The sequence below is a fragment of the Phalangium opilio genome, unplaced genomic scaffold (assembly GCF_054372755.1).
Source record: "Phalangium opilio isolate 3A_F unplaced genomic scaffold, DU_Popi_V2 ptg000026l_1, whole genome shotgun sequence".
Classification (NCBI taxonomy): Eukaryota; Metazoa; Arthropoda; class Arachnida; order Opiliones; family Phalangiidae; genus Phalangium; species Phalangium opilio.
The window spans coordinates 3031029-3055205 of NW_028324157.1; the positions used below are offsets into that span (position 1 = coordinate 3031029).

General features: G+C 36.4%; 1 protein-coding gene across 1 annotated transcript; it reads right to left on the reverse strand.

Moving 5' to 3' along the window:
- Positions 1 to 18129: 18129 nt before the first annotated feature.
- Positions 18130 to 22118, reverse strand: LOC149691213 (uncharacterized). Its single transcript, XM_089869499.1, has 9 exons — positions 21914 to 22118; positions 21089 to 21220; positions 19797 to 21032; positions 19568 to 19732; positions 19422 to 19517; positions 19293 to 19351; positions 19122 to 19181; positions 18789 to 18987; positions 18130 to 18554 (listed from the first exon to the last, which is right to left on the reverse strand). Exons 1-9 carry the CDS (start codon positions 22116 to 22118, stop codon positions 18250 to 18252), a joined length of 2457 nt encoding a protein of 818 aa, XP_089725625.1. The 3' UTR covers positions 18130 to 18249.
- Between the last annotated feature and the right edge of the window lie 2059 nt (positions 22119 to 24177).

The following is a 24177-nucleotide window of genomic DNA, read 5'->3' on the forward strand; positions in this document are numbered from 1 at the left end:
TGCATTGGCATTCCTCACTGAGTCCAAGTCACTGTTAACTTTTGAACTAATATTTTCTCCAAAGATTATATTTTATTTTTCAACTGCAATTGATACCAAGACCAATTCAGTAAATTTTGCATTTTCCCCATGATAAGCAATCTTTGTAAAGTATAACACCCCACTACAATCGTCCGCACTGGTGGAACGGCTTTTCAATTACGCAAAAATCGCCCTTAAACCACAACAAAGAAGACTCACCAATAGAAATTTTGAATTAAATACATTGTTGAAAGTCAACAGATTTTATTTGTTTTTATTTTTGATAATTCGCGAGTTAACTCACAAATTAAATGCAACTTATTAATTTGTAATTTCAATTTCAAGTATAATTCAATTTATAATTTGTAATTGAGTTAATTACAAATATGAAATTGTAATTTATAATTTGTAATTGTAATTTATAATTTGTAATTTGTAATTGAAATTTGTAATTGAAATTTATAATTTGTAATTGAAATTTATAATTTGTAATTGTAATTTATAATTTGTAATTGAAATTTATAATTTGTAATTGAAATTTATAACTTGTAATTGAAATTTATAATTTGTAATTGAAATTTATAACTTGTAATTGAAATTTATAATTTGTAATTGAAATTTATAATTTGTAATTGAAATTTATAATTTGTAATTGAAATTCATAATTTGTAATTGAAATTTATAATTTGTAATTGAAATTTATAATTTGTAATTGAAATTTATAATTTGTAATTGAGTTTATCACAAATATGTAATTGTAATTTATAATTTGTAATTGAGTTTATCACAAATATGTAATTGTAATTTATAATTTGTAATTGAATGATTCACAATTTGTAATTGTAATTAGTAACTTGTAATTTGAAGTTCATGTAATTTGGACAACCCTGAGTATAATTTATAAATGAGAAATCACAGTGCATTTTTGGTGTAGGGTAGTTTATTGGTGAAGGGTCTATTAGGGGAGTCAAAATATTTTTTTTGTGTGATGCAGTTTATGGACAGTCCCTTATGTAAGTAAGAAAAAAAGACATCAAATTCTCCTATGATGAAAATTATTTCAAGGTATGATTTTTGGGGTCGATGTTTTAATCAATGTAAAGTGATGTTATTTTGTAGCCTAATTTGGAACGGACACTTTGTCTTAAATCGTCATCACTCGAGGTGTTTTAATATGATGCGAGTTAATGAAAGATCTAAAATATAAGAAACATTTGATGTGCTAACCTCCTTCCGTGTTGCGAAAGAAAGCGTGTGAGCCAAAACATTACTTTGATAACCGTGGACCGTCAAAAGGGTTTCCGAGATGTTTAAAAATGGTATAAACTTTAACCTTATAAAAAAGGTTGAATTCGTAAACAGTTATTGATTTTATCATTTTTACCAAACAATATCAATTCGATACTTACGATACGTTTCGAATATTGTTAAAAATGTAAGCTGGCATAAAATAAACAAACGGATAACCGTGAGTACAACCTCCTTTTAAAATAAGTCGTCCTATCTCATCCAAATTCTGTATATATTTAAGGGATGAACATTTTAAGAATTAAATACATTAGAAAAGATACCTTTAATCCCGTGCGAGGTATTTTTTATACTTACATATGATGTTCCAAACTTAAATCCTAGCGAATTATTTCCTTCATACATCTCTCGATTATGTAACAACGCTTTGAACAACAACTGAATTTCAGAGTGATACAAGCTAAACAACTAAATTGGTATAAGGGACTTCAGAAATTGTTGAAAAGTGCAGATAGGCTCTAAATATTGTATAGAAATATTTTTGTCCGGACTCCTATGGAGTTCTTGCCTTATCCTTTCAAAGTATATTTTTCGAATGCAGAGACCCGTGTCAATTTGAATTTATATTACCGTTTATGGGCATATGTCATTCCGTATATTTTACCCTAATACATATATCTTTTTAAATGAGAATTTTTGAAAAGGAAATAGCGGCCGCGTTTACACTCGACACTTAAAAACCGTTTTGAACAGTTTTACAAAGGTGTAAATTTAGCCTTTCGGTGTTAACCATATAGATTTTTCACAAGAAAATGCTACATTTTCTTTTTTAAGGGTTTTTTTATAAAAAGGAATGAACATTTTTTTGTGAAGAATCAATATTGTTGCATTTCGACCGATTTCGACCTTTCTTGGGCGGTTAAAAACGATTTCAAAATGACAAGTGTAAACGTGGCTGAAGTGTGTTATATGAAATGTTAATAATCATCAACTCATCAGTATTCTGATTGCTTTGACCTTTCCTCTAATGACTTTCATTTCATAGACTAATTGTAAATATAAAAGGTAGACCTTATGCTGAAGAATTGAAAGGGTTTTGTCTCACGTGTTTATCATCACCTTATTTGCCTAAAATATTGCAGAACTTCCAGTTATCTTATTATCCTTATTGTACTTAACTGTACAAATCTTTTTCTGAAATATCTAAGTAATACTTGAGGGAGTCCTGGAAATTCTTTCTTTTCACGTTTAAGTAATGCATCAAAAATGCTAAATTTAAGTAGATAGTATTGACTTGAGTTTAAAATTCTAAAGATTCAACACGGAAATATTCATTCGAAACCTGGGAAAAAGATCCAATTTCAGATGTAGAAAGCTTCGCTGACATTTTAACACGGAAAATGCATTTTTCATTCTAGAGAAAGATGTCCATCTGTACGTGTTAGTCCATTGTTATACTTAAAATTGGGAAAAGCATTGTGTTTGTTCTTTTAAGAAACATGATAGTGATGTTTACAAAGGAGCATACCTCTTATTATTCTAGATTCCTGACCGATACGCCATTCTAATCAACACTTTAATGAGTTTCGAATTTTTGCCTATTGGCATTTTTTTGTCGTTATAATATAACAAGGCAATAAAACTCAATTTTTAAGTCACATGTTTTGGAAACCCATATCTCCGTAACTAAGTGTTTTAGATACCATGTTCTTTTTATCGATTAAGCGAAGGTGAGTATCACTTCGGAGCTCGTAAATTTAGTCAATGTCGACTTATATTCAAACATTTTAACAGTAATAAAATTAATTTGTCTGATGCGAAAGCTTTTGTGATAAAATATGCGTTCAGTCCTTAATTACTTTTCCTTATTTTATGGTATACTCCTATTGGATAGAATCCCGTTGGACCGAATTCAGATTTCTACAAATGTAGCCAAATTTAAAACAATTTAGAGCCCAAGGAGCGATTTTCTGCTGAATGGGAATATTTATATGGAAGAGCTTTCGACCGAATGGGATGGGTTTACACATATAAAATCATAGCGTTTTCCTTGAGTTGCCAAGCTCCAGTAGCGCAATGGATTAAGTGATTTGGATGATCGAAGAAGTTAAGCAGCATCGAGTGCCGTCAGTACTTGGGAGGGAGATCTTGTTACGTTAGGTAAGGTTAGGTTAGGGTTAGACAATTTCAAAAATGAAAGTTATTTACTGAAATTTATTGAAGAATGTCATTGGTGAACATACATATTATTTGCTGCAATATAGAAGTTTAATAAGAATATCAATTTTATTGTCTGGTTAGGTTAGGTTAGTAATATTTTATAAATAATTTAACAATGTTACGCCTTTTCCAAAATATTGATGTTTAGTTTCATTGACTTCTCAAATAATTTGCCTTTTCCAAAACATTACTGTTATGTTATGTAATGTTAGGTTAGGTTAGGTTTGGTTAGGTTATTTTAGGTGAGGTTAGGGTTAGTAATATTTTATAATTCATTTAATAATGTTACGCCTTTTCCAAAATATTAATGTTTAGCTTCATTGACTTCTTAAATAATTTGCCTTTTCCGAAACATTACTGTTATGTTTGGTTAGGTTAGGTTAGGTTAGGTTAGTAATATTTTATAATTCATTTAACAATGTTACGCCTTTTCCAAAATATTGATGTTTAGCTTCATTGACTTCTCAAATAATTTGCCTTTTCCAAAACATTACTGTTATGTTATGTTATGTTAGGTTAGGTTTGGTTTGGTTAGGTTAGGTTAGGTTAGGTTAGACAATTTCCAACAATGAAAATTAACTACTAAAGTTTATTGAAGAATGTTATTGGTGAACATAAATATTATTTGCTGCAATATCAAGAAGTTTAATTAAAAATCAATTGAAAAATAGGAATGAAAGGAAAATTCATGATTGGAAAACCGCCCAAATTGCGGTATTCGGTCTAATGGGATTCGGTCGAACAAGACATTCGATCCAATGGGATTCGACCCAATGGTAGACAATCTATTTTATTGCTCTAATATTCGCACTGTAGTCAAGAGGGTGTCAAGATAAAAGTGATGTGTTTTCAATAATTGGAAATGCAATACTTTAGGGAGGGCTAAACCCCTTCCAAATTCGAGACCCTGTATAAGTGTGCTTTTATACAGTGCATTGTATTTTCCGACCATTCAACTGTATTTGACAATACCAGAACTAATTTATTTCCTAAATAGCGTTTCTTCACAAAAAGGGACAGATATTATACAAAAACGAGTTTTGCTTCGCAGTCCTTAAAAAACTGCATACACAATCCTTGGCGAAACGGGTACGAAAGTTTTATATTTTCTTTGGCGAAACAAGGGCACTTTTTCAAACCCAAAAAGACCCAGAAATTATTATATGTATTGCGGTTTCAAATTAAGTTTAATCGATATGGGGAATTTGGTTTTCAAAACATAGCTGGGGCGAGACCCGATCATTGTACCCTCGATCGATTTGACAATCAGTACAATTTTTTGTAGGGATATCGTACATTCGCACCCCCCTACATAAAAAATCAAAATTAAAGAGGTATCATTTACTCTGATCTTAAATGAAGACTGAATAATTAAATTAATTGTTATTTTGTCTCGTTTCCTGTCGCAATCTAATGGTTTGAGCAACTGAAAGCTTGGAACAATATTTACTTGCGGCTTGTATCGAAATTTCACAAAATTCGGGGGTTTGAAAGGAATGAACAAGCATCGAAAGAATATTTCCCTCCCACACACCTGCGTAAGAGTAGAAGAGTAAAATGTGGCTACTTATGCCTTCTTATGGTATATTTTTCTTGTTGCGAGTGAAATACACACTGAAATGAATGAATATTTTTATAAAGGTTTAAGTATTTTATTTTTTATACATGTATATATATATATTCTAGGAGAGCGATAGCTCTCTTAGATAAGACCTCATACCGACTTTAATGTATAAGGATGGTTTTTTGATTGGTTATAACTTTTTTTGTATCGTATTAACTGCTTTGAAAAAATTCCACAGAACTACAATTCGGGCCCTCAATATGTGGTTAAAATTTCAAGAAGATCCACCCATTAGTTTATTGTATAAAAAATAAAGTTGCTAAGGGTGGTTTTCATTTCCATAAAATTAATCAGCCCTTTTGGTGAAAAAGTTAAATTTTCCCTTAGAAATAACATGGAGTTTTTTTCAAATTTAGCCATTTTGTCGCCACCCTTTTGAAATGAAATATTCGTTTGTTACGTTTGGGAACGGTTTTATATCAAAATTTAAACCTTTTTCTAGGACCATTTTTAAGGTTTTTGAGAAAAATTAATTTTAAGTATGTTTAATTTTAAATTTTAAAAACTACCCCAATCTGCGATATTTTAGCATGGATACGCTGTTTTATTGGTAAATATCAGCGCGACCAATATTGGCCTTTTTTACGTATAGTTGCGTCATAATAATCCGATTGTTTTTTCTTAATGCCTTTTGGTTGAAATGGCCTATCGATAGTGAGATAAGACTGCTTTAATATTGCCGCCGTGACAAATTACCCCGTTTGTGGCCGCCATTTTTTTAAGGGGAAAAAAATTTGAGAGTGGGTCCTTTTTCGTTGCCATTTTCATATTTTTTGAGGATTTGCTCATGGATGGATTTTAAATATAATATAAAGTAGGTTTCAAGCTTTAATATAAGCCTAATTTCATAATTTTCCACCTTTTTATTGTCCCACAATCTATTTCTAAACTTGGCACTTTCTTTAAGGCGGTGAAATTGCGCTAAGCCTTGGCTTACCTTTAATTTTTGCCTTTTAAAAAAATGTTTACCTCTTGTTGTTACTTCGCCTTCTCGTATCGTCGTGTTTTTAAAGTTTAGACTTTGAAAGTAGTGCTTGGTTCTCTTAAATTTAACTTAATTGTATAAGATTTCAATATTATAATTGCGTTAAACGTCGGTATTTACGAATTCAAGGGACGCGCCTTGCATTTGAATTTCGTTCCCTCGAAACTACCCCCCCCCTGGAGAATTGTTCTTTATCGCCGTCTCGCTTCAGCCCCGAAAACAGCTGTAGTGAGAAATGCCTCGGAGAAATGTTATTTACTAAAAATGTATGCGGTCAGTGCGTTGTTTTTGCATTTTAATGCTTCTAATCGTTGTGCGCGTCGAGGTTTACGAATCAACGCGTGTTGCGTAATGATCTATATGATCTAATGATCTATGCTTTAAAAGGAAATTGACGGCGACAGTCATGCAAAAACGGTATTAGGCCTTGCCAAAAGTTGACTAAGCTATAGTGAGCCTTCGTCAGTCATTGATATAAGAAATTGACCCTCGGATATCCTCTGACTAGGAGATGGTTATAAAGTTACTAACTCTCGATTTTGGAGGTAGATACTGTCTAGTGACACTTAAAGTAACGACTTAATCTTATAAACAGACTAACATCATAAGCCCATATCGTAAATTCACCGATGTTGATATCTAAGCTTACTTGAAATACTGATACCAATTTTTTAACTCAATGAATCATCAAAAATTATCTACTAAAAGAGATATCTACTTATATTCCATTCAAATTTCTCGCAACATTTCAAATTAACGAGTAGAAATGTGCAAATGAAGTTCAAACTGATTAATTGGGCAAATTGCTATATTGGTCACCATTACCGATCACAGATAGATTTGCGTCCTTCAGTAGTGTTTATTATGCTTGTGAAATGGTAAGCGAAATCTGTGATTAAAGTTTAAAATAGACATGAGCAAAAACGGCTTTATTCATATCAACTCTATTACCGAATATCTAAATTTGACTAAAATTAACCAAATATTCTATTCATGGTTAAAAATCTTGTTTGAAGCAGCAAGCCATCTAATCCTTATTTACCTTCTTTTGAAAAAAAATAATAGGTTGATACCTCTTTCAGTAGATTATTCATTCATATTTCAGTTTCATTGAGTTTAAAAAAAATTAGTTCCACCATTGGTTGATTTTCAATATTGACCAATCGATAATCACAAATTTTAATAACTAAATTATTAAAACCGGTTCAAAACCATATTAGTTTTGAAACGATTAAATTATAATTTTAAACATATATACTAGTTAATTCCTCGTAGGTAATTAGTTAATTGTCTTAGTCAAATTAATGCTGAATATTACATACAAAAAGTAAATAATAAATTCAACTTCTAAAATTTAAATGTAAAGTGTGTGCATTATTTCCCAATTAATAAAAGATATCCACTTATTTTCATTCAAATTAATTACTAATTTGTGGATAATGGATAGAAAATGTCGAGCTCTAATTGCGATATAGCTAAAATCAATCCCACTGGCTATTTATAATACAATATAACCTTTGCCCTATGTTTACTGTTTTGAATTTTATTTGTAAAATTTAAAACATAAAATAGTATTACAATTTTTTTAATTAAATAATTATTAATAAATTTCAATAAAATAAATTCTGGTTAAATACATAACACTACTTTTTACTAAGTTTCTGAAATTATCAGAGCTAAATAAGATCAAAGACACATATTTAATTGCTCTCATTTCGACACAACTGCAACCGTATAGATTCATTCATTTAATAACATTTCTCATTTCTAATTATTTAAATTCAAAGGGCTGTATTAACTTTTAAAGGTGAAAACCCAGCTGACTGAGAAGTAAACAAATACCAGGCTGCCAGGCTGTCTCTAAAACAACCCAGTTGGCCATTCTCGCTTATGAGAAATGAATCCTTGTCATATGCATCTCTGGACTTTAGGAGCTCCAGGACTCCCAACTGCATCAGGGTGGGAAATAGGGATTTTTTTAAAACTAGACATTGGGCCAGCGACCCCCTGCCCAGGAATAAATGAACTGGTCCATGACCATTGACCAGGGCGCGGCGTCTGCTAAACTAAAGAAGTGGGTAATTAAAATAGTTGAGATAATGTCTGGATCCTGGTTACCCTAGAATTTCCTTAGTGGTCCTGTGGTCCACTGCTCCCCCTCCGATTTAATTTTTAAACTGGTCATTTTCCCTGTGCCACCGCCTTATTTACAACGCTGAACCAAGAAGTTATATCAGTATCTCAAAGAGAAGATATAAATTCGCCAGATTTCCAGCTTTATTTCCAGTCCTAACGTAGGTCCGCAGTCAATCCCCGTCTCTAAATTACAACCAGCATCTCATTGGTTCTTGAAAACTCACGTCAGCGCGACGACGCGGGTGAGGAAAATTTCCGACTGACTAGAGCGAAATAGCCCGGCGCCTCCTTTTACGTCCCCCCTTGTATTTTGAAAGGGGGACTGGGACTATGGCGCCCGGCGAATACTAAGGCATCTTAAACCTTCTCTCTGAGATACTGATATAACTTCTTGGCTGAACTGAAGATTTCTTTTGACCGGACCATAGCCTACTCGATCACGCGCAACACGTCGCAAGCTGCTTGCCCTATAGCGCGAGTCAGGGTGGGAAATAAGGATTTTTTTAAACTGGACATTAGACCAGAGACCCTCCTGACTTGGAATAAATAAACTGGTCCGTGACCATTGGCCAGAGCACGTCGTCTGCTAAGCTAAGGAAGTGGATAATTAAAATATTAGAATTTTAATGTGTGGACTCTGGTTACCCTTGAATTTTTTAGTAGTCTCGTGGACCACTGACCCCCCCCCCTCCGATTTAATTTTTGAACTGGTCCAGGCGATTTTTAAACTCGTCATTTGCCCTGTGTTACCGCCTTATTTCCCACGCTGGCACGAGCTGCTTTGCGTTGTCGAGTGCGTGATGGAGCGGGCTATGCCTGGAGTCCCAACCCCCGGGTACGTTCAGTAACACTCTTTGATGGCAGCGCTTACTAAGCGATGTGAGATTTTTCCTACTGTACGCTTTTTCGCGTTTCCGGTTTTGACGTCATGATGCTCAGCGCTTGCGCATCAAAAAAATCATCTAATCAATATGGTTTTTTTGATGGCGTGACGTAGCGCTTGACTGATGAACACTTGACAAACGCGGGATTTAAAAATAAAATTCCAATAATGTTATTCCTTCAGTAATTGTATTAGTTTTCTTTACAAAACTACTTCTACCATTCAAATAGGCATAATTTTCTTAAACAATTTCATTATTTGGGAGCTCGTTTATAAATAAAAAGAGCCATTTGCGCTTCGTAACGTTTTGAGGGCCAGTAAGACCTTTCCCCGACTCCATTTTCTAAAACAGCGCTAACTTCAAAATGTCACTTTTCCGTTCAACAGCCTTTTACGTCACTGTGACGTCTCGAGCCCATCAACCACACATCAAGAAAACAGCGATTTCCTTGAGATTTTCGTTACTGAACGTACCCCCCGTTACTTACTACCAAAATACCCACTAGCATAGCCCACTCGATCACGCTCTCTTTTCCCCGGCTACATATTTTGAAGAGGGCACTTTTTAGGCGTATTTATTAACAATCTTGGATCACCTTTGTGGACTTTTAGGGTAGCCCTTAAAAATTGAGTCGGCATTGCCCTGACTATATTGTGTTTAAGGTTTATAAGCTTAATATCAAACAGACGTTAGTTAATGCAACAAAAAAGTTCGAAATTGAAAATCTCGGATCGTCGTTGAGAAGTTTTAAGGACATCCGAATTTCATATTGGGCTTATGAAAAGTTTGAGCTAAAGGTTAAACAGACATAGGCTAAATCAGCGTTATAAAAAATTGTGTAAAACTGTCAATTTGGTCCTATTTGTGGAATTTTTAGGGGAGCGCCTCGCGTTTCAATAAAGGGTTGTAAAAAATTGTATTATGTTAATTACAATAAGAATACAAACTTTCAATGAGTTACGTTTTTATTTTTTGGAGTATCATTATAAATAAATGACTGATTGAGCAAAAGTTACGGTCCCATTTTTATATGTTTCTGCTTAGTGTAGATTTTGAAAATGTAAAACAGTTTCTTAACAATCTTAATTAAAATGAAGACTGAAGGAGCAGATATTAATCAAAAATGTCTTGATTAGAATCAAGTCCTAAAAAGTATTGATAAGACTGAGGTTATCACTTGACTGAAGGATCAGATATTAACTTTTCTTTTTAATTGAAACTTAAAGGCATGCTTAAGAAAAAACAACCTTCCATTACCGTTTTCCGTTGAAATAACTTATTTTACAGGTAATCAATTTCAAAAATTTACTTATCTCGGGTTTTCGGGCACAATTCCATTCCCCCAAAACATTTTATCATTACATTAATCACTTTTGAGAGATAACGTGTCAAAATAAGCTTTAAAACAATAGAAAACTGAATGAGCGGTCTGTTTAGCCATGACCAAAACCTTCAAATCAGTGTTGCTAATGTTAGAAAGTGGATTTTCCCACTTCCATTTTAAAAATTTGCCGCATTTCCCACACCCCCTTTTTTACAGTCATATTTATCTGGACTATTTTATCATACTAAGTTTAATATGGAATATCACTCCGCATGGCTTTGACAATATGTACAAATGCTATAAAGCTTTAAAATTCTCAAAATATGCTTTCTTTTTTTTCAGTGCCAAACTTAAAATCACCGAATTTATTTCAAAATGTAGCTTGAAATTATTAAACCGGATAAAATTTTGAAAATTTCGCACTATTAACCCTTGAACAGGAAAATTCCGACATTTCATTGATTTCGGAAAAATATTACTTTTTCCCCACAGAGCCTAAAACCAAACCTAAATCTCCCACGATGTGGGAAATTACCCACACATTGGCAACACTGCTTTAAAAACTTACAACAAGCACACTTTCGAGACATGTTCTGAACAAATTAGTGCTTAACCCGCTAATAGTACGACCACGGAGAATTCATGTAAACTGTAGTTGAAATATATTCATGTGCGACCCGCGGCACTGAATGGTCTCTAACCATTGTTTGAAACTAGAGAGAGAAATAGTGAGCAGCATTAATCATGTCCTGAGCTATGAGAATGAACAGTATGACTGTTGACTGAAGTACACTAGACATTACATCATTTTTCATAACCACGAGTAAAAATCTAACTGTCCCTACTTAATTTTCCGCCATTGTTTTAAAACGTATCCACTGCGAAGCATGCCGGGCACAAATGAGGGAATGTCATACACGTACTCTCTCAAAAGTGATTAATGTAATGATAAAATGTTTTGGGGGAATGGAATTGTGCCCGAAAACCCGAGATAAGTAAATTTTTGAAATTGATTACCTGTAAAATAAGTTATTTCAACGGAAAACGGTAATGGAACGTTGTTTTTTCTTAAGCATGCCTTTAAGTTTCAATTAAAAAGAAAAGTTAATATCTGATCCTTCAGTCAAGTGATAACCTCAGTCTTATCGATACTTTTTAGGACTTGATTCTAATCAAGACATTTTTGATTAATATAATTCGATCCAACACCCAGCCGCTCCCCATAGCTTCGAAAGTGCTCATACTTTCGGCTATCTTATCCCGACTCGAGTTAATTTGCCCCGGAATAACTTCCGGTGTCATTGTTACATGCATAAATCCTCGGAAGATTGTAAAGTGTCTGCCTCAGTGGCAGTATTTGCCAACTCCCGAGTGTACCGCGCTTGTACCACCAAGTACCATTTAATCCCCTTTTTCACGCTTAGTTTGTTTCTGAGGTAAGTTTCTAGTTTTTTCCGGTGTTTGTTTATGAACAAAACGGGGTCCGTCACACCTTCTGGGGCGGTAATTCTGGCCGAGAAAATCGCGTTATCGAGCGCGTTAATTTCCTCAATGTCCGGTTGTTGACTCCCGGGTTGTTCTACCGCGTTTTGTTCGGCCTCACAATTCTCCATAAAGTCGCTTAAACCGGCATCATCTCTTCATCTACGTCCTCCCTACCTCCCCCATCTAGATTTTGTCTATCCTCCCACATCTTTATAAACGCGTCAAGTCCTTCGATATCTTGGGTAGATAACGCCTCATCTGGCATTGGCGCATTTTCTACATATAAATTAAGAATTAATTCCTACACCAATTCAAATGTCGAGTTTTACGACTAACGCAACTAAACCCCTGGTGGGTACCTACACCCTGTACATCAATTTGCGGCGGGTAAGACACTTTACAGGGGAAATCAATAAACTAAATATTTACCATTTTCAACTCTGATTATTTTTCTTTTCTCTGGGATCGCTGCCGCTTTTCTCTTTACGGGAGAATTGGGAGGGGTGACGCGGTGAGATGGTCCGGGTTGCGGGGATGCTGGACGCGTGTTGTTTTCCGCGACGTTATTTACCGCCGTTCCATCGTGGTTCGTTCGCCGTTGATGACGCAGTAAATTATCTCTCCGCGAAAATGACTTATCGCAAACTGGACACGCAAAAGAAATATTACCGTGTTTGACCCGCATATGTCGAGTGAGGTTCTGCTGGTTCGTGAAGACATCGGCGCATGTGGAACAGGAGTACATCTTGAAATCGAATGTGACCATAGCACCCATCTCCCTTCCCTTTTATACAATTTTTAAGCTCACGTATATATTGTTTCACCCCTTCCCGTGATTCCCATTGGATAAAAATATTGTCAGCCTTAAACAGTGTCTTTTTCCTTGGATTTTCCGGGGTTTCCCATCAACGTACTGAAATCCAATTGCACCTGGTTTAAGATGGTGTAATATGGAAGACCCAAAAAGAACCTTCTAGAAACAATGGAATGTTCTGGAATCGGAAAGAATATTCTAGATGGTTCGAGGTGATCGACACTTCATTGTACATCCGAATTCGGTCTCTATTGTAGGTAGTGTAAAGTCAACAATGACGCTTTGATGTGAAGACTCCCTCGAGTCTAAGAAATTTACTCCTCTGATGAAAAACCCAAACGGTATCTTAAACTATAGTAGCAGGTACATTCGTACACGAGGGGTTTGTCGAGACGTCAAGTTGACATGTTAGGTTAAGACGCACGTGTTTTCGCCTTCTAGATGGTTCGAAACGAGGGGTCGGATACGTACTAATTCTATGTACCATGTCCTTTACGTTATCAGTATATTTTGAACTAGTAACCGACCACCCAGCATCGGGCTTGATTTCTTCGCGCTTTTTGGGTTTTTTGGGGGAATCCCGAATGAAACCAGTGAATCATGTGTGTGTATGGTTTTTAATCCTACAATTCATACTAACTGTTTGAAGTTCTATTGTGATTTGGTGAAAATCCGTGGAAGGGTTAGAGGATTTCATACTACACCAGGTCGTGGGTACAGGGGCAATTTTCAATATTCTACTCACAACGTTCTTTCTACCTCAACGAGAAAAGTTCATCTTCTTTTATTTTTTTGAATAACTAAATTTAAAAATGTTCGCGGAAAATCTACAATTTTTGATGCTATATACAACCCGCAAGGAGAAGACGCTGATGAATTAGTAATTGATAGTGATGACGATAGTGTGATTAACTTTTTGGATGAAAATGGTGTCGAATATAATTTTGAAGATAACGAGGGGGTTAATGTTGTGGTGGAGGAGGCGGAAGATAGCCAGGACACGCTTCCAATTTTGAGTGTGGGGGACTTGTAAGTAATTTTATATTTATAATAGTATCATAATGGATTCATGCGCGTTATTTGAGTCTGATTTAATTTCGATATTAATAGAGATGGTTTAGACGATTACGAGGGTAATCCGACACCACAATTTATCGCTAAAATCATGAATTGTGACGGATTCAAGTAAATAAACAGGATGTTTTAATTAGTCTGTTAAATAGTATTAATAAAATTATAATATTAGAATTATCGCTAACATCCGCGAATTGATGATGCCCAACTTATTAATTGCCGCGGTTGAGGAATTAATGTTGAAGCTTGAAGATGGAACCGCCGAGCAGATGCTTCCCATGTATGTATTGTTAATTATATAAATAGTATAGGGATAATTAAATAGGGTGAAGTACGTATCTCATATGGTTTCGCGAGTGGTCGAGTTTTTGGCGGGAACCCGCGGATGAATACACTTCCCCGAATTGTTTGTGCCTGTCTGTCTGTTGTTACACCCCAACCGTATTCACAGTTAATGGAATTGTGGAATATTGGAAAACTGTATAACCGCAGATACACTGACCACTATTCTCTTTTCTGTCATCCCCAATCTAACTACACCATTTTCTGATCTTTTAGACACTCGCGAAAGAGGCATATTCTAGGAGTCAAACGTCAATAATAGCTAGGTTCAAATGATAATAGGGAAAACCTCTCTTAAAAACGATACAACTAAAAGTATGATAAGTAACTCTCGATAAAAATAAATAATATCAAATAATTTTAATAAAATATTTGTGAAAAACCTATCTTAACCAAAACATCTATAGTCAAAGTTTATATAGGACGAGTAAGGAAGATTGGGTCACTGGATACATTTCAAAGTTTATATAAAGCGAGTAATTAAGACATGAAGTTCTTTCCAAAGTTAATGTACGACGAGTAATGATATCGTTAGTCAAAAAAACAGAATAAAGAAGTCGTTTTGAGGTAAATGACCAAAAGATGTTTCTAGCGTGACTAACTGAAATATTGTAGGGGGAGTGGATTTTTACCTCTCTGGGGAGAGGCTTTGTATCTACGTGTCTGTATTTTGTTTTAACTTTTGCAATTGCTTATCAATAAAGAGAAATGATTGATGTGAAATAGGTAAATATTTATGAAGGTGATCCTCAAATATCATTTCGCTCCCCCTTTTTACCTTCACCCATTTATATTACACTAACCCCTCTTTGTTCGAGTCTAGGGTGTTTATGTTGAGATATGGATGAGTTTCGCACCAAGAATCGAAGGCATGCATTTTTGGATTAAAGCTACCATTTTTGGAACCTTACATCACTTCCCATCCAAATTTGGACTACTTGTGCAATTTTGGATAGTTTTAGCACCAAGAATCGAAAGCATCCAATTTTGGATTAAAGCCACCATTTTTGGACCCTTACATCACTTGCCATCCAAATTTGGATTACTTTGTGCAAATTTGGACAGTCATTGGACTCATTTTTCTAACAGTGTAGGGTGAAGTACGTATCTCATATGGTTTCGCGAGTGGTCGAGTTTTTGGCGGGAACCCGCGGATGAATACACTTCCCCGAATTGGGAGTTGTATATTTATTTACATTTATATTTAGCCCGGAGAGAGATGTGCATCACGTGAAATATATCCCGATTGGGGCGTACATAACCCCTAATTGCGATGGATTCAGGTACTTAATTAGTTTTCAACATAATCATACATTGTGTTTTCATAATTTGTTCGATTAATTTCATTGTTCTAAGTGTCTTGGCTGCGATCAACGCAATCTTCATTAAGAGAAGGGACGCCCGGACAGTCAACCCCGAAGTTGATATTGAGACGGGGGCGCAACTCTTAGAGTTTGACCGGGGTTTAATGAACCACATCAATCGGTTTATTTTATCCGATTCATTGGGGAATTTGGAGGATTCATACATTTATAATTAAAGTCGTTTTATCGTTGTTATTTTATTCGATTTATTAATCTCCTAAATGATTATTTACAATTTCTTTGTGATTATAAATCCACTCAGAAAATAATATACATTTTGATAGTGCACACAAATACTTCTTATTATTACGGACAGTTTTATGGTTAAGCATACACGTCACCATCGGACCATCCTCATCGATTTCGTTAGCTTTCGGACATCCTACTCCATTCAAGTCTATGACTTCTCGATTAATAATGTTCAACAAAAAGAAACACTTTACCTCCCCTTTACAGAATACGCGGTCGTAACCTTGAACTGCAGATCGGAGGCACTCGCCGAGCTTTTCGTACGGGGTTACCCCATAATCCCATCCCAGGCCGTGCAGGTTGTTTAGAATCCACCTGTTCTGACGCACAGTGTCGTATGTAAGTTCTTTTTCACTGTACGGGGGCGCGAAGGACCATGAGCCAACCCTCGGTGTTTTCTCCACGGTTGTAACGGCCACCTTCTTGGCTATTGGTTCCCGTTCAACTCCAACAATTCGCCCGGTAAGAAAATCAAAGTCAACGACCACGGATTTCTTAAGCCTTGGTGAGGGTAAAAAAATCTCCCATTAACACTGATATTTACGGTTCAAACTTTAACTTTAAAACACACCAAGTCCACAAAAATTATACTTACATGGTACTTGTTGGATGGTCCTTCCTTCCTCGTCGGACTTTAGAGAGATTGTGATGGTGGTTTGACACAGGGTCCAGGCTATTTATACTATTTAATAAGATCATCATCCTAGCTTTGACTGTACATTAATGGTGTTTACGCCGTGGGTTTTTTCGGGAAGATTATTCTCGAACAATCTACAACTTTGACTGCCCTTACAAAAATCGTGTGTCTGTTTTTTGGCTGCACTACAGCCAAATTTATAACATTAAAAGAATGCTACAAATTGACTGCATTAGGGTTGGAAATTGACTGAAAGTGTTTCATTTTCAGCCAATTCAGCCTAGCTTTTCCAGGCTTACATTCAGCTCCTATTCAGCGCTGCATTACAGTCCATTTCTAGCGCTATTACAGTCCAGCCCAATACAGCCCACTTTCAGCACTAGTTGAGTCCAGCCCAATACAGCCTATTTCCAGCGCTATTTCAGTCCAGTCCGATACAGCTCACTTCCAGCGCTATTTTAGTCCAGCCCAATACAGCCTATTTCCAGCGCTATTTTAGTTAATTGCTTTACAGTCCATTTCTAGCACTATTACAGTCCAGCCTAATACAGCCCACTTTCAGAACTAGTTCAGTCCGGCCCAATACAGCCTATTGCCAGCGCTTTTCCAGTCCAGTCCGATACAGCTCACTTCCAGCGCTATTTCAGACCAGCCCAATACAGCCTATTTCCAGCGCTATTTTAGTTAATTGCTTTACAGTCCATTTCTAGCGCTATTCCAGTCCAGTCCGATACAGCTCACTTCCAGCGCTATTTCAGTTAAGCCCAATACGGCCTACTTCCAGTGCTATATTTCAGACCACCCCAATATAGCCCATTTCCAGTGCTATATTTCAGACCACCCCAATATAGCCCATTTCCAGCGCTATGTCAGTCCAGCCCAATACAGCCTATTTCCAGCGCTATTTTAGTTAATTGCTTTACAGTCCATTTCTAGCTCTATTCCAGTCCAGTCCGATACAGCTCACTTCCAGTGCTACTTCAGTCCAGCCCAATACAGCCTACATCCAGCGCTATTTCAGTCCACCCCAATACAGCCTATTTCCAGCGCTATTTTAGTTAATTGCTTTACAGTCCATTTCTAGCTCTATTCCAGTCCAGTCCGATACAGCTTACTTCCAGCGCTATTTCAGTCCAGCCCAATACAGCTTATTTCCAGCGCTATTTCAGTCCTGCCCAATACAGCCTACTTCCAGTGCTATTTCAGACCACCCCAATATAGCCCATTTCCAGCGCTATTTCAGTCCAGCCCAATACAGCCTATTTCCAGCGCTATTTTAGTTAATTGCTTTACAGTCCATTTCTAGCTCTATTCCAGTCCAGTCCGATACAGCTCACTTCCAGCGCTATTTCAGTCCAGTCCAGCCTATTTCCAGCGCTATTTCAGTCCTGCCCAATACAGCCTACTTCCAGTGCTTTTTCAGACCATCCCAATATAGCCCATTTCCAGCGCTATTTCAGTCCAGCCCAATACAGCCTAATTCCAGCGCTATTTTAGTTAATTGCTTTACAGTCCATCTAGCTCTATTCCAGTCCAGTCCGATACAGCTCACTTCAAGCGCTATTTCTGTCCAGCCCAATATAGCCCATTTCCAGCGCTATTTCAGACCACCCAATACAGCCTACTTCCAGCGCTATTTCAGTTCAGCCTAATGCAGCCCACTTCCAGCGCTACTTCTGTCCAGTTCTAAATTGTCCCCCTTTTCCATAGTGTCCAGCGAATATAATAAATAAACTAATTAAGTTTCAAAACATCGAATTTTAATTAAATTCATTAGAGTAGTTTAATCATTCACATTCTGAATGACATTCACTTTGTTTGATCACATTCTGAATGACAATTTCACTTTATTGAATCACTTTCAGAATCAATATTTACATCGTGTTCAATGTTTGTTTCTTCTGAAATTTCCGCTTCATTTCCTTTTTCAAAATTACTGTGGTCTCCTGTTCTATTTTCACCCTCTTCTATTTCTTTTTGGCCCTTTTCCGTTTCTTTTTGTCCTATCTCGGCAGCAGCCAAAGCTTTGAGCTTTTTTTGGAACGATCGGTTTACTGTTAAACAACGGTTGTTTATGCATTTTTTAATAATTTTTTCCGAAATGTTTTGAAATTTGGCTGAATTCTTGTACATTCTGCTGACGTATGCTATAAATATGGAACTTTTTAAATACTGACAATAAGTCAATTCCAAGGTGCTAATTAGGAGAGTTACACCACCGATACTAAATAAGGTCCGAATGTTTAATTTGGCTTGACTCTGTCCTTGTCTAGAAAAATTGTTGAAAACTAAATTCATAATAATCGTGCAGCTCTTATTCTATTTAGCACCATTGGTTCACTTCTTGATTTGATGCAATGTTTTTCTCTACCGATACTTACCCATAATACCTTGTACTTCATACTCAGGAAATGGTTTTTTGCCACCTTTCCCTGCAACAGACATGTTTCTTAATTCCTCTTCGGTGTGTAGCATGTTGACAAGCTGAAGCACTGTTTTCTTGGGAGAAGTACAAGTGTATGCCAAATTCAGTTTTTGCGACTTTTTTTCTTTAATTGGACATCCATCAAATAGTGGAACCTATAAGTTTTTAAAAAAGTCATAAATATGTAATTTGGTATGGCAAGTAAGGTGTGAAAATTCTTTTTTGAAGGATTAATGGTGGTAGGGCTTAGCTTTTCAAGTGTAAATTATACAAATCAAAATATTATTACCACTTTCTCTTGTTCCGGTGATTGAACAGCCGTTACACTGTTTGAAGCGGAACTTTCATTCTAAATTAAATACGTTATAAAATTTATTCCTTATATATTTTTGCATTTCCCATCGCTTGATCAATAGTTCTTAGTTATACAACATCAAAAACCTTGGAATGGCAGTCTTACCTCAGTATTTCCACTTGGAACTTTTATAGAGTTCACAAGACTTTCAAGATGTTTCTTGGCTGTATTTATATTTATAGTAGAGATTTAAATATATTTGGATGGACCAATGATTGCTGCCTAAATACGTACCTTTGTTAAGGTTATGACAACTGTGGCACTCTTTAGAGCTCGTCTTCAAGTTTTCCAACTCTTCCTTCAAATTCTTTATAATTTGATCCTTGTCTCCTAGAAAGTATAATATAAATGAAGAAAAAAGTGCGTTTTTATATTTATACCATTGAATTCTTCAGTTGTCTCTTTTGAAGCAGCTTTCAACAAAGCTATTTGAGCTTCCCTTTGTTTTAACTCGTCTCTCAGTTTTTGTATTGTTGTATGAAGGTTCTCCGAAGAATCCAAATTTAAGAATGTTTTCGACTGATTCATATCTTCACTTATAACATCTACGAAATATTATTTGAAAACTATAACACAACATTAAAAGACGCTTTGTATTTAATTTCTTACGATTTGAAGAATAGTTAGAAATGTCCCTCTCGGGTGCAACGTACTCGGCAACTTGTGTCCATTGTGAATTACTGTTTGGTTGGCAATGTGATGTATCGTTGGTTCTGGGATATGATGTTTCCACTGAATTACTTGTTCTAAATAGGATGTTTGAAGAACTTTCATTCCTGGTGTTTTCTCTTGAATGGTTGGCATTAGCAGATAAAGTTAATGGCCTATTCCTTCCCAATGAGGGAGTTTCTAGATGGTTTGTTTGTGTTGTTGCCAATATTTTTTGGTTCAAAGCCAATGGCGTCACATTATTATCAAAGCAAGATGGAGGTAAATGATGCCTGTCCTCAGCTGACGGGTTGTCAAAGCGCATCGATGAACTAGATCTGTTACCGCAACACATCGATGGAGAGGCATCGTTGGTAAAGTCATTTGATGGAGTGAGATTGTGGCCCAGTGCAACCGAGGACCTGATATTGTTACCCAAGCTAGCCGATGGAGTCACATTGAACCCTAAGCCAGGACTGATGTTGCTTCCTAAGCTTGGCAATGGAGTGGCATCGTGGCCGAAGCTAGTCGATGGAGTGGCATCGTGGCCGAAGCTAGTCGATGGAGTGGCATCGTGGCCGAAGCTAGTCGATGGAGTGGCATCGTGGCCGAAGCTAGTCGATGGAGTGGCATTGTGGCCGAAGCTAGTCGATGGAGTGGCATCGTGGCCGAAGCTAGTCGATGGAGTGGCATCGTGGCCGAAGCTAGTCGATGGAGTGGCATTGTGGCCGAAGCTAGTCGATGGAGTGGCATCGTGGCCGAAGCTAGTCGATGGAGTGGCATCGTGGCCGAAGCTAGTCGATGGAGTGGCATCGTGGCCGAAGCTAGTCGATGGAGTGGCATTGTGGCCGAAGCTAGTTGATGGAGTGGCATTGTGGCCGAAGCTAGTCGATGGCGTGGCATTGTGGCCGAAGCTAGTCGATGGAGTGGCATTGTGGCCGAAGCTAGTCGATGGAGTGGCATTGTGGCCGAAGCTAGTCGATGGAGTGGCATTGTGGCCGAGGCTAGTCGATGGAGTGGCATTGTGGCCGAGGCTAGTCGATGGAGTGGCATTGTGGCCGAGGCTACGCGATGAATATTCAACCCCCGAAGAGGTTGTTGAGTTAATTGCGCCTGTTTTCGTTGTGGATATGTTCCACTGTTCGTTTAACGTCCGCATGTTTAGAATTGATTCATTGAGCGATTTGCGTGCCGCTTCTGAATTTTTTTATCATCGTGTTGTTTTTTTAATTTGGCTGTCGCGCTATTCGTACTTTCTGGCTTTCTTTTCGCGCTTTTTTTCTCTCTTCTGACGGTTTCTGTATGTTTTCCCTTCACCTGTTCTAGTTCGTTTTCAATTTCTTCGGATTTCTTGTTTTGTTCCGATAATAGCAGATCTTCATCACCTAAAAAATTAAAAGAAATGTACCAAACATCCTTAAATTGAATGTCTACTGGGTGTGTTTTAGCCTTTTTTTACATAAAAAGAAACCAACATGCAAACTTTCCCCCACCCAAGTAGACAAACCAAAAATTCCTAAAATAAACATTTGTTTTCATAAAATTCACTCCCCTTGGATGTGAATGTATATTCACCTTAAAAATAATTCTTAATCTGGTATCGAAAACAAATATGCCAAAAGCAAACTTAACGCTTGAAACTATGGCTGGGCCTCAATTTTAATTGTATGCAATATAAGGCGGACGTAATTCATTTAGTAAACCAAAAGGTACAAACTTGTCCCTATTACAGCGATTGCTGGCCCCTCGGTATGGAAAGCTGGCGCTAATGATTTGGGGGGGGGGGGAAATGATATCGTGTCATTTTGTATACATGGGTTTCGAACTAGGAGGATTAATACCATTTACAACAGGGGACAGGGCTACTTGGTGCTGAACTTTCTCCGCCAAATAGGCTGGCTTCCTGGTGTAAATGGTATCAATCCTCCTAGTCTGTGCATTTACATCCATAAACCAAGTTTTTTATATTATACTCTTTTGACGGCTATTTCTAGGATAAAATATAAACGCTTATGAAAATTCGTTGTAAAGGAAAACAAATTAAAACGCAAGCAACACAAAATATGATAGGAACTTACATGAAATTTTGAGAACTCTACATTGATATTTAGTCCCACCATTCCATTTAACTAGAGTCTCTGCGGTTTCGAATTGCTTATTTTTTTCAATAGTTTCTAGTGGAACAATTGATGTTTTCTTCGCCTTAATAAAAAAAATTAGAGCGCGCACAGTGGATTTTTGGCTTTGACACTGGCTGTTTTGATCCGCGTTATCCGAAGCCATATTTCTCGATGAAATGTATTTAAAATATTTGAAACTAACTAGATAAGCCGTACGACGAAGCCGCGAATTACGACTCGACGCGACTGGAAGTCGTCGAACGCTACCACACCCGCACAATGAAGAAAGACGTCTCGCGTGGCATTAATTGTTATTCAATTGATATATTAGGGGTTTCCCATTTTAATCTATTACCCATTTCCTTAAGATTTTAGGTCTGGGAGTAAAAAAATGCCTCCCTGGGTGGATCTAAAAACGGTCATAAAAATATAAATGGGTAGATGACGATGGGTGGAAGTTCCTTAAAAAATATGCAAAAAAATTCTGCTTTATTTCGGTCTTAGCGGTTTAAGGCATGGGGTGACAAAATTAAGTTTCTTGGGGACTAAATTATTTTTACAAACCGCGTGGAATGGAAAACCGTATCTGGTTTTTGCGTCAGGTTTTTGACAGAGCTAATACAACTGACGTAAGTTTATAAGATATGTTCCATAAGTATGACACTTCCATTACTTTGTTATATGCTAGAGACTTACTGAGAGCTAGTTCGAGCAGCCCTCCGTTAAAAATTATTTGTCTGCTTTGTGGCTATACACTACAGCCAAGAATTACCAATAGTGTCGCGGTCTTCAATCCACAAACAAAATACTGCACCCCATTTAATTTTCAAAACCGGACTTTTTCATTTAAATTTAAATTAACTACTCTTAAGTCTCTACTATAATGTTTCATAGACTCTGCTGACACATTATCCTTTCAATTGTCCTTGTCAGATAAATCTCTAAGGTTATAACTGTGGTCAAACAGTATTTCAAGAAAAGCTAAGCTTCAATTCCTTATTAATTAGCGAAGAATATTCAAAACAATGAAACGTGCAAAGAACAACAGTTCTACCAAAACTGTATCACGTTCAACAAGGTGGAGAATGAAGAAGCGATTAGAAAATATGTCAAACAGTTTAATTGAAGATGACTTAACTCCATCCTCATCTGACTCATCGAGCGAATCTACAAACTTTTCATCAGACTCCACTGCTTCCAATGATCGTGATATGTGTAATGAATCAATTAATACCACCATTAACTATGGAAATCAACGTGATGATATAAATGCTGCTGCAATGAATGACCCAAATCAGCATCAGCTGCAAAATGTCAGAGAAGATGGTGTAAATGTGCAACAAGATGTTGAGGTGAAGGACAATGTGAACGTTGGAACTCGTAATTACGATGAAAATGACAACAATAATTTATTTAATGGTAAAAGTGTACTATTGGGATAGACAACATTTTAAGGGAATGTTTCAAGCGTTAATTAAATTCTCCAGGTGACTCGGAGCCAAGCTTAAGTATGTCATCATCAGCAGATGAGTCTTTTTCGGAAGATGAAATGGATGATCATGATAGTCAACTGTACCGAGGTTTAAATTTAAGTCTGGGAGAGAGCATGTTAGCAATATTGCTGTTTGCTATGCGGCACTCTTTAACGGGATCAGCGTTAACATATCTACTTTTGCTCATTAATCTTCATTGTTTGAAGCCCAATTCCTTAAAGACAACACTATATTTGTTTAAGAAACACTTCGCCCATGTTAAAATACCACTAATTATTCACCGCTATTGTAATGTATGCCTATCAGATCTTCAACCAAATAACATTTGCCCACGTTGCCTGGTAAAGCGATCATATCAGATTGACGCATCACTGTTTGTAGAAATTTCCATCTTGCCTCAAATGCAAGCCATGTTTTTAAGGAAAGGATTTCTCGATGATCTAGAATATAGGTTTAATCGAAGTAAAAAAGCTCCTGATAATATTGAAGATATTTATGATGGTCTGCTCTATAAAGAGTTTGTTAAGAATGGTTTTTTAAAAACTAAGCATAACATTTCATTTATGTGGAACACTGATGGAGTTGAACTTTTTTCTTCATCAAATTTCTCGTTATGGCCATTATATTTAAAAATAAATGAATTACCACCTCATAAGAGAAATCGAACCGAAAACATAATAATTGCGGGTATATGGTTTGGGAAAAGTAAGCCAAACATGAATCATTTTC